Source organism: Solea solea, chromosome 14, assembly GCF_958295425.1.
Source record: "Solea solea chromosome 14, fSolSol10.1, whole genome shotgun sequence".
NCBI lineage: Eukaryota > Metazoa > Chordata > Actinopteri > Pleuronectiformes > Soleidae > Solea > Solea solea.
In genome coordinates, this window is record NC_081147.1 from 17,422,104 (window position 1) to 17,439,375 (window position 17,272).

The 17,272-nt window shown below is 42.3% G+C and overlaps 3 protein-coding genes across 5 annotated transcripts; 2 read left to right on the top strand and 1 right to left on the bottom strand.

Moving 5' to 3' along the window:
* The first annotated feature begins 563 nt into the window (after positions 1-563).
* On the top strand, positions 564-3,736 carry tlr1 (toll-like receptor 1). The gene is made up of 2 exons (XM_058650621.1): positions 564-773; positions 1,194-3,736. The coding sequence occupies exon 2, from the start codon at positions 1,202-1,204 to the stop codon at positions 3,593-3,595; it is 2,394 nt and encodes a 797-aa protein (XP_058506604.1). The 5' UTR covers positions 564-773; positions 1,194-1,201; the 3' UTR covers positions 3,596-3,736.
* A 10-nt stretch (positions 3,737-3,746) lies between these two features.
* ints10 (integrator complex subunit 10) lies at positions 3,747-11,537 on the bottom strand. 3 transcript variants are annotated; one of them, XM_058650624.1, is made up of 18 exons: positions 10,973-11,537; positions 10,685-10,752; positions 10,493-10,596; positions 10,206-10,345; positions 10,034-10,115; positions 9,803-9,943; positions 9,538-9,712; positions 8,106-8,275; positions 7,833-7,972; positions 7,529-7,682; positions 7,099-7,181; positions 6,754-6,906; positions 6,176-6,281; positions 6,004-6,083; positions 5,826-5,904; positions 5,177-5,270; positions 4,822-4,890; positions 3,747-4,334 (listed from the first exon to the last, which is right to left on the bottom strand). In XM_058650624.1, exons 1-18 carry the CDS (start codon positions 11,099-11,101, stop codon positions 4,178-4,180), a joined length of 2,124 nt encoding a protein of 707 aa, XP_058506607.1. In that variant the 5' UTR covers positions 11,102-11,537; the 3' UTR covers positions 3,747-4,177. The 3 variants fall into 3 exon arrangements, with proteins under 3 accessions (XP_058506607.1, XP_058506605.1, XP_058506606.1); XM_058650622.1 differs by having other exon boundaries at positions 5,742-5,904; XM_058650623.1 differs by lacking the exon at positions 4,822-4,890 and having other exon boundaries at positions 5,742-5,904.
* Positions 11,538-11,706: 169 nt separating this feature from the next.
* On the top strand, positions 11,707-16,167 carry slc25a51b (solute carrier family 25 member 51b). Its single transcript, XM_058650625.1, has 2 exons — positions 11,707-11,837; positions 13,718-16,167. The coding sequence occupies exon 2, from the start codon at positions 13,791-13,793 to the stop codon at positions 14,706-14,708; it is 918 nt and encodes a 305-aa protein (XP_058506608.1). The 5' UTR covers positions 11,707-11,837; positions 13,718-13,790; the 3' UTR covers positions 14,709-16,167.
* The last annotated feature ends 1,105 nt before the right edge of the window (positions 16,168-17,272 follow it).

Sequence of the window (17,272 nt, forward strand, 5' to 3'; positions counted from 1 at the left end):
GTTTGTGAAGCGATCCATCTGTCGCATGTCTGAGATTAGGCCTCTCCGTCACAATAAAAAAGCTGAAAGCCCATCAAAAAGCCACTTTCCCGTTCACCTTCATCACGGGCAGTTTGTACAGGTGTCAGGAGCAAACAGCGGCGTTGCCCAGGAGACACTTTGCTTCAGGGCATTAGTGAGATAAGTCAATTGAGTGGGGAAGTTGTCATTTCCCGCTCAGACTGACCTCAGTGTGGTCGCTATGATACAGCAGAGATGCCAAATAAACACTAGACGGTGTGTGTGTGTGTGTGTTTCATGAAATAGATAAAAACATGGATAAAAATAAAATAAGCTTCTGCAGTATATTATGTGGGTTTTTTTTTGTTATTTTTTTTTAAATTAGGTTAATTTACCATGAAGTACATCAGGTTACATGTCATGAAAAGGGGAAGTGAAAAGAGGGTGTGCATGAGAGAAATGAGATACGCTTGAGTGACTGGTCTGAGAATTGTTGCTTTTATCTCTGCATCTGTTTCCTCCAAGTATCCACATTAACTTCAACATCCACAGAGGTTGTTGCACAGAGACACTCAAGAACAGAGGATGCAGGTCCCCTGACTGCAATTGGTTTCAGTTCAGAATACTACAACTGACACTTTATGTGCTTACAGACACTTGACACTTCTCAAAGCCTCATGAAGAGTGGACTGCAACGTATCAACTGATTAAACACTTCAACATCGAAACACGTTTTGAAGTTCGGTGCCTCTGCCAACATCCACCTGACCAAGGTACAAGTTGATTACTTATGTTTTTTATATGTGTAAAAAAAAGTTTTTAGGGTTTTATGATTAGTAATAGTCATATCTTGAGTATTACGATGATGCAAGTCAACATGTGAAAACTGTATCTGTTTTAACAGAGCATGACTACATTTCAATTTAATGTGTTGATGTTTGTGATGGTGATGTTTATGTGGATGTATGGCATCATTTTAGTTTATATGAGAGAAGAATAATAATAAAAGCACACACCAGGTTTGTGTCTGCCTGATGCACAGTGATACAGATCTCTGAAGGTCAATGAACCAGTAGTAACTCCTGGGCAAGTGAAGTAAATGAGAATCTACACGAGCATTGAAAAAAAAACAAACAAAAAAAAAAAACAGATACAAACATCTGTTTATACTGCATTCCTTACTTTTTTCCCAGGGAAAACGATGCACCCCGTGACTGCTGCCCTCTGGACTGCAGTCATGTTGGCGGGACTCCGGCTGGTTGCCGCGTCACCTGACAGCACTGTGGACTACTCATCCAAAAACCTGTCCTCCGTTCCCAGAGACCTGCCAAAGGGGGTTGAGTTTTTAGATCTTTCATGCAATCACATACAGCAGCTCCACCGAGACGACTTCAGAAACACAAGCCTCTTGCGGTCTCTGAACGTGTCATGGAACAGCCTGGAGACGATTGATCCGGACACCTTTCTCGACGCACCACTCCTGGAGGACCTGGACCTGTCCCACAACAGGCTGAGAAATCTATCGGGTCAGCAGTATCTGCTGAACACGGGGAACCTCCAGCTGTTAAATCTGACCTCTAATGCCTTCTCCACAATGACACTGGGGAGTGCGTTCAGTTCCCTGGTAAAACTGAAGAGATTAGCGCTTGAAGCAAAAAACATCAGCGTAGGAGATTTCAAGAATATTGCTGAAGTGAAACTTTGTACACTAACCCTTTGTCTGGGGGATGAACTGGGTTATGAAGCAGGTAGCCTGAAGGGTGTTGATGCTAAGAGGCTTCAGATGATCTCCTCCAGTGATAAACTAATGGACTATGGTCCCTATGCTGATGCTCTCTCACTCTTTGTTGAAGTGGAGTTGATGAATTTGACAGGAGGCTACAGAGAACTAAGTAAGATATTAAGTGAGAAAGTAAAAATCCTCACCTCTCACCTTTACTTCACCGACATATCAATTGAATGGAAAGACTTAACTCACTATGTAAATGTGATTCTGTGTTCATCTATAGCCCATCTGGGCATTTCTGATGTTGTGATGTCCCATCTGCCATATATTGACTCCTATGTGATCCAGGAATCTAAGATGAAGTCATTTTCAGCCAGACAGGCAATGGTTAAGTCCTTCTTCTTTTCCCAGGAGGCTGTATGTAACTTTTTCATCAATATTCCAGTTGAGAGTTTGGCAATCACAGCGACTTCAATCATACACATGACCTGCCCAAAATCTCCAAGTCCACTCCTCAAGCTGGACTTTTCCAACTGTGCGCTGTCTGACTCCATCTTCTCCAGAGTAGAGGGTCAACAAACTCTTGAATGTCAGAATCTTGGTAATGTGACGCAACTGATTTTGGCTGGCAACAATCTCAAAAGTCTTCAGTTGATTAGTGTACGTACACGGTACATGAAATCCCTGAAGTATCTCCAACTCGGCCTCAACTCCCTATTTTACGAGGGTCAGGAGTGTGTCTGGCCACCAAACATCATCACTATGAACCTGTCTTCGAATTGTCTCACAGACTCCGTTTTGCAATGTCTACCAAAAGGAATAGAGACACTGGATCTCCAGAACAACCAGGTATCCGTGGTACGAGCATCCATTTTAAAACTGGAAAACCTCAGGTCTCTGAATCTGAATGACAACAGGCTACGGGACCTGCCAGTGTGTGATGGTTTCCCCATCCTGAATGAACTTCTCTTGAAGTCAAATTCTCTCCACGCCCCATCTGTGAACAACCTGAAGAGCTGCCCCAAACTGAGAACCCTGGATGTCAGTCACAACCCTTTCACCTGCACCTGTCCTCTGAGGAGTTTCATACATCTGGGAATCAAATCTGACCAGAACAGTCACACAGGTATTGGATTGTGGAACTGGCCAATAGACTATTACTGCACCTACCCAGAGAATCTTAGAGACACCACATTGAAAGACACTTGGATCCCGGAGGTCACCTGTAATGCTGGCTTATTAGCTGCCACTATCCTGTGCCCTACAGTGGCTCTGATTGTGTCAGTTGTGGTCCTGTGTCACCGCTTGGATGGTCTATGGTACATACGCATGATCTGGCAGTGGACCAGAGCCAAACATCGTGCCAGAACACAATCGGACGACTTGGCTGGTGTTGAGTTTCATGCTTTTGTATCTTACAGCCAGCACGACGCAGACTGGGTGCAAAACGCCCTCCTTCCCAACCTTCAAGGTCCCGCAGGAAGGCTGCGGATCTGCCAGCATCAAAAACACTTTGTGCCAGGAAAGACTATCGTTGAGAACATTATGAACTGTGTGGAGAAAAGCCGACGCTCCATTTTTGTGCTCTCTGCTCGCTTTGTTAAGAGCGACTGGTGCCATTATGAGCTGTACTTTGCCAACCACCAACGCCTCTCTCGGGGATCGGACGGCATCGTGCTGGTGCTGCTGGAGCCTGTGCCTAAATATATTATCCCCTCCAAGTACTATCAGCTGAAGTCCATGATGGACCGCCACACCTACTTGGAGTGGCCACAGGAGAGGTCCAAGCAAAGGCTGTTCTGGGCTAACCTTAGAGCTGCCCTGGAGGCAGACCTCCCAAATGCTCCCGTTACAGAGCTCGAGGAGTGACTGTAGAAGACTTTATGGGGAAAGGGAACCAGATGAAGATGAAGTGTGAACGTGGTAGAGGAAGTTTACCATCTAAATTAAAATACTGGAGTACAAACTACAGACAGTGATTGTTACTGTAAGTTATGAAGATATAGATCATACAGTGACATACACTGTAAAAGACATTTATTCATACAGTTTACTGTATATAAACCAACATGTTATTTCTGACACAAAAACAATAAACTTTACCAAAGAATATATAAAAAAAAAAGACTCCACTTGATTCTTTCACCGATTCTGACATCCACAAAATATCACAGTATGATAAAACCACTTCAAATGTGGTTAAGCACATACTGTAGCTAACACCAGTGAAAAGGAAAAACATTCCCTCAATATTTGAACTGCATGAGCACTCTAGAGAACCACATTCAGGGCCATTCTATTCCTAAAAGTACAACGATGAAAATAACAAGGGAGCTACAAATGTCCATCATTTATACAGCAACAGCTGTTGGAGTAATAACGTCAGTCCAGCTGCGATAAAACTGCCTGGAATCTGAAAGATCAATTGGTTCTCAAGTCAACTGGCAGGTGTCAAGGAAGAGACTGTATGATGATGATTTTCTCATTGATGCAGAACCGGTGAAGCACACTCAGTAGGTTCTCTCCACACCGCGACACCTGCCTCTCCATAGCCAGACGGAAATCCTCCTTCACACCTTTGGTGATTCCACGAGTCACCGTGTGGTGTCTGTAAGAAAACACCAACATACACATGATGAGAACGCTATTATCGTGAGCTGAATTAAAAACAGACTGACATTTTTAAGACAGATGTTGTCAAGACAAAGTCATGGAAACAGAATGTTGTTGTTTTTTGTCCCTGTAGACATCAATCAACCAGTCAAGATTTTACTCTCATAAATAAAAAACACAAAAAACATGTCCACAAATGAAATGACATCAAGAGTAATGGAAAGCAAAAAAAAAAAAATAAATAAATACTAAACTGGCTGTGCAACAAGATCAACATCCTCCTCAAAGAACAACAGCTACAGTGATGACCACAGAAAGACGAGCAATGGCTCAAAGAAAATCAAAGAACGTCTAACTCTTGATGCAAAATGACAGGCCCAAATCAAAACTGGGGAGATGGCAAGCCTTGACATTGGGAATGAAGGACGGGTGACTGGTGTAGGGGGAGGAATGTGGATTGTGGGAGGAGGGGCCTGGGGTACCTGTCCATCGTCTGCACCCCTTGTAGTAGAAGGGTATTTAACTCCACCCCCAGGGCGGGACTAGGGTTCCTGAGGGAGAGCAACATTCAACAACTCTCAGTCAGTGAGGGTGCATTCAAGTGTCTTAACTTCTACAGCAGTAAATTAAGGAGTTTGAAAGCATTTTTTTTTTTTTTTTAACAAGCATAAACCCCTTCTCTTTAAAAATGCCCGCTTCTTTACCAGCGAGTTACACTTTCCCCAGAGGTTTGTCTACTTAGATCAATCAATAGCACGGGGTTGCTATAAAAAAAACACACCAACAGAACGGGAGTGTGCAGAGTCATGACGCCACCTAGAACACCTAGGAGCTTACTTGATCAGCATTCCCTGATTGGGCAGCAGCTCCAACTGAATCCTCCCTCCTTCTGGAGTACGCAGGTACGCAAATTCCTCCAGCATGTCAATATCTGAAAGCAATCATGAGTTCAGGGAAACTCGCATCAAAGATGAGAACACTGACAAAAAGAAGCATTTGTTTTGAACTCAGGGACCAGATGGCAGTTGTCACATTTATGACAGACCGGTAGGGAAGAGAGGACATGATAGAGCGGATAGTAACCTACTACTGGTGTCATATTAAGATATACAGTATAAAACAGTAAAAGCGTAATTTAACACATGAAAAATCAACACTTAACGGGGTTAACTTAGGAGGTCTAACCCAGTGTGTTACATGCCTTGTTTTGGTGAAGTATTTTTAAATGAAATGAAAAAAAAAGTAAAGGAAAATATAATTACAAAACACAGAACAGGAGACTTGCTTCCAACAGGTTTTGGCCCAGTACTTGTTTCCCTGTCCAGGGATTAGGAGCCTTTGATTTCCAGCATTTATAAACACATTTGCGTCTCGTTGCACAGTTAGTTGCAAAAAAGGATACTGGTGACATAGTTGAAGAAATTCTCGTACTGTAAACCGCCCTGCTGACAGATTTTGTCCACCGCCTTTAAAAACAGCATCTCACCGTGCGGCCAGTCATACTGCAGAAGTACCACCACATGACCGAGGGACAGATCGTCACGATTGTCTGTGAAGGCACGCAGCTGGTTTGACAAAACAAAAAAAAAACGTCAGCACAAACAGCACTCATGTTATCACAACCAAACTAGAACATCATGCATATTTCCACAGGGCAAATGTACCTTGAAGCAGGCCAGCATGAGCTGGAGACAGAAAGGTAACACAGCTTTGCTGGTGCAGGGAAGCAATCTCACGTCATTGCCTGGTTTGGACATAAAGAAAATATGAACACTTTTTGCACGACTAAAAATGATAACAGCTGTTACTTAAACTACGAACTTTACTTTACTTTACCTTTCCTGATTTTGGCCTTGACTTTAACCTGATCTGCAGTCTTTGTTGGTTCATAGTTTGGGGGGACCAGTCCACCGACGACATCAAGCAGCTTCTCACAGGCCATCTGATGCACAGATATGGTAAACATCAGTATTACACAAACATTTACATGAAATCAAGTTAAAATAAGTTGTCTGGATTTATTTAGTAATTAAGCATGTACATATTTGTACACCTTCACAAATATGACATAAACTAATGTTAGTTCAACAGTTACAATGAAAAGTTCATTTAGCAAAGCCAACAATATTACTACACTGAACTATACAGCCACCTACAGGCCAGTTCGTGTAATAGAAGACTTTATAGAGCATGTCTCACAGAGCAGCAGGTTTTGGTGTAGCATTCAAGAGATGTTACAATATGCTGGACATACACATATCCTCCATGTCGGTACAATGCGGTACAACCTCTACTCTTGCTCCACAATTTTAAATCCCAATTTCTTTGAATGCTATACAATCAGAATTACTGTGAAATGTGAATGTATAGCATTGAGCCATACGAATCCCTTCCGATCTTGTATGTGTATTTACCCTGTACTCTCCCAGTGCGTAGTGACAGGACGCCTGCTGTATGAGGGACCTGTGGTGCTCCAAACTAGCCTGACCTGAGGGGCTCTGCTGCCCCGGCTGAGGATGCACTGCAGCCATCTGGTGCAGGCTGGAGAGGGCTTTGCGGTACTGTCCCTGGAGGGATAAAGAGAAACGGACAGACTATCAATTAGAATAAATCTGCATTTGTCTCCGTTGTATTACATTTGCATCAGGTTTTTTTTCCACTTGCCATACGGTATTCATCACAAAAATGACTGTACACATGTTATTGTAAAAACACTTTAGGTGTTTTGCCACAAACAGAAAACCGTCACCATCTCTTGCCTGGTATATGATCATGTCGGTGAGGAATATTCTGAACCACAGCCAGCTGTCTGTTTTCCATGAGGCACAGATCTTTTTGAACTCTGTCAAAAGGCAAAATTACAAAAAGAGTTTAAAAGAGATTAAATTGCTAATCTAAAATAAAAAGGTACATGCACTAAGGTGCATCATTTGGTATTTTTAGATTCTAGATTACATTTTTAAAGACAGATCAGTCTACTTTTAGGAAAGCCACTGAAAACTATCTTTGGCTATTGATGCTGTATCATGTGTCACTGGTTCATGCATTAAACCTGTCCCTATATAAATTAATATTCAATTGTGTCAAAAGTGTCCCTCCTTCAAGAGAACTACAGAAATAAATGACTGAGTTGTTGAGTTGTACAGGGTCATTGACTAAAAATGTAAACAAAACATTCGTGGCGCTTACCATTTTCCAGGCCATCATGGGAGTGAAGGAGGTCCCAGCTCTCTCTCGCTGTACGGAAGCTCTCCAGAGTCTCTGACCAGCTGTGCATCTCAGTCTTGTTCACCAAAATGTGTCGACCGCGGCCTTTGCCCAAACCATCCTCATCATCTGAGCTCTAAAATCAAACACAGTAGATTTACAAAAAAGAAAATGCAACTGAAACAAACATATAATATAAAATATTTAGGAACACTCAACCGGGCCCATCCTGGGCTCTGACAAAAAACATGTTGAGGCATTTAAGTGATCTTAGATCTGATCTCACCATAGTCTTATCTCTCCCATCAGCCAGTTTGCGTTTCTTATGTGCATGTTTCACTGGTCCCCTCTCCACCTCCACGTCATTGTAGACCGAGCTCAAATCCTCCACGAGGATCCATGGCCCTGAACTCAACGCATTCACACCTGCTGAACATAAACACAATATTATCCTGATAAATCCATCGATAAAAAAATATTACAGAGGGCAATGTCCTCAAGAACAAGGTGACATTATAAACAAAAGAAATGCGTGTGCATTGCAAGGACAATGGCTGACCCTGGAAGAGTGCAGGCTGTACAGCTGAGATGTAGAGAAAGGCACTACGGAAGAGAACGAGTGCAGCACAGATGACCACTTGACTGCAGCAGCGAGAGCGCGTTTCTCCTTCCAGACCAGGCAGGTAGCGACACAGCTCCTTTACTCTCAGCAGCATGTCCACATAACTCCTACAATACCCACACAAGCACACAAAAACAATGGTAGAACATTTATTTTTGCTGTCCATTGTTTCACCTAACCTTACAAACATGTGGAACTTTTGTCTGTGGTTGTATGTTTTACTATAGTCCGATTTTGTGGGTGCTCCAGTGTATTAAGGTGCGTCTTGCTCGTTAACTCTCTTCCTTTTCTGCTGTGATACACCAGGGAAGAGGGACGAGATTTTTTCGTCCCTTACACGTTGTGCTTTAGCTTCCTTAAATGAGGATATGTATTTATGTTATGCCATCTATAAACTTGATTTTTACTTCATTTGTCTAGATGCTTCACATGTGTCTTATGAACTTTCTGTCAGGTATGTTTTATGTTCTGTTGTAACAAATGTGTCTGATTTTTGTAGTTTGTTTTATGGACGTTCTGTCAAAAATTAAACAAAGACTGCAGTCTCTGCCCTGGCTTCTTTTACTTAAGACAATGAAGAGAGTACGACCCCTAATCTTTTTCAAATATCGCATTTAACTTTTCACAGAAGAGGGAGGTTGAGAAAGTTGGTGTATTAATAAAATGTAGAAGGCAAATCAGTGCAATGGAAATGAATCAAACAGGTATTTTAAAAATCACATGATTAAAACATCCCTCCTACTTCCATTTTGCTATACTGGAAAATAGCAGCAACTGTGGACGCAGAGGGAAAAAGAGGGTTTGTGTGGACTGATGAGGAAACCATGCCATTCATTGACTTAGTGCAAGTAGCAAATATTGCTACAATAAATGTAAAGACTAATAAAACACCACCATAATGTATATCAACTGCTACTGGTGCTCTTTATTTATACCATCAAGCTGTGCCTTGTTACGCTTCTGCGGTGACTTTGGCACCACCAACTGCTCATCTTGGTGAACTAACTCCCAATATTTACAGCAGTTGATGGAAACACACATAAATGTGCATTTTATTTCACTGAATCCTTACGAATCTGGTAAAAACAAATTGCAATACATTGAATGGAAACCTAGCGTGTGATCATGGCAAAATGTGGTCCTGGAGGTACCTACGTTGGTGTCTGTCTCAGGAGAATGTTTTTCCACTGTGATAGTTTCACAATGGATTATTTATTTTCACCTTTAGAATACTCGCACAATACTTAACTAATGTGTGTGGTATGCGTATGTATATTTATTTGTGCCTTGCTGTATTCAATTTTAACTGATTAACATTAGTTTTAGTTAGGCGTATCTAATAAATTAGAGTATTAGAGTGAAAGAGCACCTCTGTCCTTTGTCTCCCTGCCACTCGCACCGAGCTCCGACCACAGTGAGGATATCCAAAAGCCTCTCCCAAGGCTCTGCTACCACTGAAGACTTTTCTGACAGGCCATCAATCACATAACGCTGGGAGCCGCGGGACACAGTGGGAGACTTCAGAGATCCAGCTTCCTGAGAGCCTGAAAACAAAGAACACAATTAACCAAAACAAATCCCAGGCAGGTTGGAGAAAAAAGACGCAGAACAACATCAAAAAAATGCTGCTATACCCTGAATCTGTACATCAGGTGAGGGTCCACGAGTCACATAACCAATATAGAATTCAGCTGCTTTCAGCATGTACTTCTGCATCAGGCTGGCCGGTAAGCGCATGTCCATGTTGTTAATCACCAGAGGAAGGACATCACACACTGTGATATTAAAAAAAAAGTACATAATCAAGTATTTTTATGAAAATGAATTAAATCCAACAAATTTAAAGTAGCCCGTGTTTCACTGACCAAAGAGTTTTCTAAAGCAGTTGACAGGAGTCTCCAAATTCTCCGACACCTCTGCCTCCAACAAAGTCTCTCCTAAATTGACCTAAAACCACAGCAATTTGTTAACATTGACTGTCTGAAAGCTATTAAACTTGGTTCAAACATCAGAACAGAAAAGTGTATTATTATCTACCCCATGTTGGACCACAGACTCTGGAAAGCGCTTCAGAAGCAGCAGAAGCATCTCTGCCTTCTCCAAAGTGTTGAAACACTGCTCTGTGGCTTTCAGTAGCATTTCGCACTGCACACGACCAGGAAGTGTCTCAAAAAGCCCTTAGTCAACACAAAAACAGGCATACAATGAGAGGCAAATTTCCTAAACACAAACATCGCTCACAGGCACCCACACTTCATCACTCACCGTGAGGATGTATGTTGCATATGTATGGCCTGTATACTATCAAGGAAGACTCCACTCACCTCGCAGAAACTGTGCATGCTTGTCCTGAGAGTCACTGCGCAGGGCAGCCGTAATTACACTAATCTCCCTCCATACAGTGGGCTGATCAGGAAAGTTTATAAACCTGAAAGGTGAAAAAATCGTTGACAAATGAGTGCTGGCTCATGACTGGGAACAAAAGTCTTTCACAGAGTCGATTCACTGTCACTCACATGTCGTACAGGAGTCTCCCAGCAGAAGCTGTCCTTTCTGCGTTCTGTTCAATGATGTACATTTCATACTGTGGAAAACATGTTCATAACAAACAGAAGATTTGAACGATGAAAAGCCATAATGGAAAGAAAATGTTCTTGCTCTATTTCTACAGTCACCCCATGTTTTATACCTCTACCCCTACAAATCCTTTGCTTGTCCTGCCAAGACATATATCTTAAAATCATACAGCTAATGTGGCTGTGTTATCCTTGACTTGAGCAGTGGAATCCAAAGGTTTAATTTACCTGTATATTGAAGTCTGCAGGGTACAGGGTCCTGGCTGTGATGAGCCAGGCTTTTGCTGCACAGGGATCATCAGAGACCAGCTCCCGGGCTCTTCTCACCAAAAACTCACAGTCTTTTTGCGCTGACATTTCAAGTCTTGCTTTGGGTGCAAAGAGCGACAAAATAACACACACGCAACTCAAGGCTGTTATTTAATGCATACGGTTACTCCCTTTTAATCCTCAGTGGATGAAATTATTTAACCAAAACAGAGCGTGTCTATGAAAAGTGTGACAATACTGTTAGCTTAAGCTAGCTAGCTAGCTTTGGCTCTGCCACAGTCTGTTGGCATCTTTGTAACAATTATCGGACTAAACCGTGTTCTATGACGCAATGTATGCTTGTATGACAAACAATAATTAAACCATTAAAAAAATAATTTCGACGTTTCCAGTCAATGCTGCTTTTTCACATACCGGAACATCTTATGTTACCCCGAAGACGTAAAGAAAATACAGTGCGTTCTGCTTTACGGCCAAACGTCAAAGCACCGCCTCACTGGCTTGTCGCATCAAAACAACGTAAATAATTCGTTTCCGGTGTTTTTCTGTTCGTCAGATGCTTCAAGAATGAGTATTGAGCAATCGATCCAAACGCACCTCACACAACAGAACCGAATGTACATGTTAAATACGCTCTGAGCTCCGCTTGAACGCCATCGTTGTACTCTTTAGTTGGATGCGCATGCGCTAAAGATTCATCGCCACGGTCACCCTCCGTGGTAAAGTGCACACACGACATACAAGTCAGTTAGTGGTGAAATTATCTTGCTAAAACGCAACTCCACCCTTCCAGGAACAGGAGACTGGCTGATGTACACTGCAGGTAAAGACTAATATATGAGTCTATCGGTTGTTTGACGCAAACGCTGTTGTTTTTTTCCCCCACTGCTGTCAAACGTGTTCGTAACCAATCATCAGCCAGCGTTTGTCCGTTTTGACTCTCGCCGATGTTAGCCACTTAGCATGTTAGTAAGCACATATGCATGTATTCCTCGGTACTACTCTGCCGTTAGGTGTAACCCCGTGTCAGCGCTTCCTTCTTGCACCGCTCAAATCTGACTTGCGCGTGGCGAACATAGCTGATCAGGCCTGGGGACTAGCCCTGTAGAGCTAGCTAGGATAGCTAAGCAACCAGCACTTTGGTGTGTAACTGTTGGGCTGTGTAATCAAAGCCCTTGTTGGCATCCATTCAAGTTTTCATCCGCCAATTAAATATTAATTTTTCATGTTTTAACTGTGAGGTGGGCTTTGTGTCCGTGTGTATGAGCTCACTGACATTACTACATCATGCATGACCCGACAGTACAGGAGCTAAAAGAGGAAGCGGAGCACAGAGGGCGTGTTAGGCTACTCTTTAGCAACAGTTAAAGTATTCCGAGTTATTTATCCTCTGATATAACCAGTTATGTAAAGTTTAATCATTCTGCATTTGGTGAGAACACTTGTATTAGAACTGTTTGCATTAAACTTGGTGAAAAACAGTACTTTAGTGCTTACGTTTCCAGAGTAAAGCTTTTTTTTTTTTTTGCAATATGCAATAACCAGTACATTGGTTATTGCATAGTGTATGTACATTGCTATTTATTAGGGCAATATTTATATATACATATATGTGATGTAGGGGTGGGAATTACAGGGTACCTCACGATATGATACATCGCCCACAATACCAATAGTATTACGATACAACAAACAATTCTGTGGTAATCAATGTACGCCCAAGTTTCCCCCCCCCGCGCATCGATTATCGGATTTCACAAAGAAGGACGACCATGTATCACAATTTGTCGATTTTGACCCACCCCTAATATAATAAGAGTATGGTTAACTGTTGTAACTATGTAGTAGTATTTGGTTTACATTTGTGTTTCCTCTAAAACTAACATCTTGCAAATGAAGACATGATCAGTTGCGCTGCATTAAATTAATTAAAATTGTAAAAGAAAGAGAAAAAAAAGAAGAAATTCTTGCATGATATATTGGTTGACATGCTTTGACCTTGAATGACCTCACATGTAACACTCCTTTCTCCCCCTTGCTCTATATTTAGACTGTTCACAGAGAACATTATGTGCTAAACCTGTCTTTCTCTAATTTGAGAGATTTAGATGAGTTATTACTAATTGTATGTGGTATTATGTGCCACTAGCTTCTTTTTTTAATTCAATGAATAAACATATAATGATAGTGTCAATCCCACTTTGCTTTATAACGTACAGTAAATGAACAGAAAAGATTTTTTTTTTTTTTGCCACGTGCAGCTGTCTCTCCTCTCCTCCCATGACACAGTTCCACTTATCAGCATGCTAAATTGTGTAACAGCTCTCATAGGTCACCAGTTGGGGCAGTCTGGTTGTACAAGTTACAGGCAGGTATAACAGTTGAGTCTCTGTGAATGTGCCATTTAATTGGGACTGCAACCAGTACTGTGCAGTATTAGCAATAAATGAATCATATTGGTTTCAAAAACATTTTTATAAAGTCTTGCTAAATTCCATTGAATGCATTTATTTATTTTATTTTCCAGAGAATTCAATGTTCAAACAGTGATAGACTTTGATTGCGGATGAGTGATATCACGTAATTATTATTTTTATTGTCGAACTATTGAGTTAAGTGAAAATCATGTCATGACATTACTTGAAAAAGATCACTGGAGATTAATTAGTTGGTTGTGTCTGGTATTTTCTCTTGCTCTCACAGGGTGCACATTTTACAGAGTAGAGTGTTGCTGATGTGATGCTGGAGGATCAGGCTGTGGTGTGCTGAGCCTCACATGGCTGTTCGAACCATGGACTCTGAGTCAGCCCGGACACCTTCTAAAGGAGGCCACTCCGTGCTGTCTGCCGGGGTTCTGAGTGCCAGGCTGGGCCCTCAAAGAAAGCACTATGTCTGCGGCTCCATTGCTGCTTTTACCAATATTTTGGTGACTTTCCCCATCCAGAAGGTCCTGTTCCGCCAGCAGCTGCACGGTGTGTTAGCCACTGAGGCAGTGCGGCAGCTCCAGAGGGATGGACTCAGGAATCTTTACCGGGGCTTGTTGCCCCCATTGCTCCAGAAGAGCACGACAGTGGCCATTATGTTTGGCTTGTACGAGGACTTCTCTCGAGTCCTATCGAACAGGTCTGATGGCACTGGTGTGCCGATGCTGGTAACACGAAGCTTTGCTGCAGCATTGGCAGGAACTGCAGAAGCCATTCTGACACCATTTGAGCGTGTGCAGACTCTCCTACAAGACCATCGGCATCACGGCCGCTTCAACAACACAGCTCATACCTTCCGGACACTTCTGACCGAGTATGGGTTCAGAGAATGCTACCGTGGCCTCGTGCCCATACTCCTCCGTAATGGCCCAAGCAACATGCTCTTTTTTGGCCTTCGAGGACCCATTAAAGAGCAGCTCCCGAAAGCCAATAGTTGGACAGGTAACTTGGTGAATGATTTTGTGTGTGGAGGGGTGCTGGGGGCCGGCCTTGGCATTATGTTCTATCCACTCAATGTGGTCAAGTCCCGGGCTCAGTCCCAGGTTGGTGGGGCCTTCCAGCCTTGTACAAAGGTGCTGCTGACCGTGTGGAGGGAGAGGGGCGGCAGCGTGACTAAGCTCTTCAGAGGGGCTCACCTCAATTATCACCGATCTCTCCTCTCCTGGGGAATCATCAATGCCACCTACGAGCTGCTGCTGAAGATTATATGAAAGAGGGGTGGTGAAGAAAGCAAAGAGAATTAAGAATTTAAGAGAATGCATTTAAGATGGAAAAATCTGTATAGAGAGATGGGGCCAGTTTGTCCAGAGATGTTAAGTGAAGCATATGCTCCCAGTGTGTGGCAGTGTTTCTGGAAAACTGGATTTTCTATGCCCGAAAATGATATTGCACTTGGGAAAGGGGCCAACAGTCGGCGTGAGAACAACCTGCCATAGTGAGCATTTACTAATATCTAAAGTTTTTAATTTCACAACATTCACTGTAGCCTACACAAAACTTGTACCAGGGTCCAATTAAAATGCCCTTGTTTGCTCTGTACAAAGATTTAGTGGCACAAACTCGACCCCAGTGCTTTTTCCCCTCAGTTTCATGCAAATGTAACTTGACTGGATCAGTTGTTTTGTAGACGAAGCTGTTTCCCCTTTTTGCCAATTGTGCTGTGGTGTAAACATTTGCTTGTTTGTTTGTTTTTTTTAATCAAGAGCACTTTGTCTGTGAAGTTAAACTCTGCCTTTCAACACTATCACCTTTGTGCTTCTTACCATTGGGGGGAAAAAAAAAACATGTTGATATTGGCTGACAATAAAAAAAAAATGTCAATTGTACAAAAATTCATGTTTTGGGGTCACCTTTCACACAGATGGGCTATTTTAAATTCCTCTCATACAAATGAATCCATGTAAAATGTTTTGGTCAACAGTTTGTCTTTGACAAGTGTGAGTTGATGTATGTGTCACTAAAACATACAGTTAAATGTTGTCTTTTTTTATTATTTGTCAACATTCTGGGGTGTCTTTTCTTTTTTTTAACAAAACTTGAGCACCTTCATAAAAATAAGTGCTCCTTAACATTGGTTTCCCATTTTCTGAAAAAGTTCAGCGTCTCTGCTTTCGCCTGCTCTCTTCTCGGTCAGTAACGTCTGTTGACACAATGGGCTCAGATTTCAAGCATGAGTAAATTCAGTTCACCAAGACACGGTCACCACGTGAGGCTCTCCCTGGACACAACAGCCTGAAGAGGAAAGGCATGCTGCTCGACGCAGAGACCAAATAGTGACGGTGCTGAGAGAAGACGGAGGGACAGAGGGTAATGTTAAGTGGCACAAAAAGCTCAGGCTGCCATGAAAATGACAACTTGGCCTATTTCTCCAGTTTCTTTTCATCGTTCGGCCTACAATCGGCCACATTTCTTCTCCTTTTCCGGGGGTTTTCTCCTCGAAAGTAGAACTTCGTATTGAAGTCATTGATGAATATTGCTGTCCTTTTTGTGAAGCACAACGCTCATTAAAAATGTCAAATTATGAATCGCAATCAAATGATGTGTGCCAGTAATCGATCCATTAAAATGTTGTCAGTGAATAATGGTTGTTTGTGGGGGTTTTACATTTTCTGGAAATGTTGAAAAAAATGACGTGGTTACTTTCATTAAACTCTCTTCTGTGTGTTCTAACCTCTGCAAGTCCTCACCGTGAGTGGTATTTTAATACACTGTGTCTCATCTATTAATGCAATCGCGTTTTAGTAATCAGGTCACAGGCTCACACTCGCAGTGATGTGTTACACTTGAGCTGAACGTCGTACAAACGTTTATAACAAAACGTGAAGTGGTTAAACCGTGATCTGCCGTCTGCGCTGTACGTGTGCAACAGTGCATCGTGTGACTCTCTAGATTACTGTGTCAAGAAGTCGGCCTGTAGATTACGAACAGATTAAGGACAATCTGACATGGGTACTTTGGATCAGGGAGGTTTGAGCGGCCTCTTAGCTCGCTGTGCTTTCCTTCCCCCGCACTTGTGTTGTCCATCTGATGAACATCTTAGGGTGAAATCTTAAAGTTTTTACATCCAGATGCATTATTTAAGAGCAGAGACGCTGCTCTAACTCAACTCTGTTAATAATTCAGAAATGTTCGCTGTATTTCCGATGGATATAATTGAAGAGAGGGGAAAGAGAAAGCAGGCCACAGTGATACTAACGGAAGGGAACAGCTACTCAAGGCTGGGGGAAAAAGCGCACGGTGATTCTCATTAACGATAGTATGAGAATTTGAGAGATGGTCCAAATGATGAGGCAATTAAGATCTTCAATTTATCTCATTTGTTCCTGGGTTTGATGTTTTGGTTTTTCATGTTCTTAGACTTAAATACTTCTATGAACCGGATGCACGCACATGAACTTGAAGTGGCACATTGCGAGCGACAAAACCACTGGAACCATCAGCGTTGTAAAGGTCAGCGTGTCATTTATTCCCAAATACATTTCTTGGTACAACGACTTCATTGAACGTGGGTACGAAAAGTGACTCGTGTAGAAACACAACACCCTCTGAATATGAAATGCTGTCGATACAATTTTGACACACAGCAATATAACAAATAATTGACACAGGCAGGCACTGCACTATTTTTTTTTCTTTTCGCCTGAGACATACACTATGTCTTGATATTAGTGCTATGACGGACACTGCTTTTGAATAACACCTCCATGGCATCTGGAAGCTCTCTTTCCGACCGCAGCCACCTCTGACGAAATGTCCGTCAGTCATCTTTTTTTTA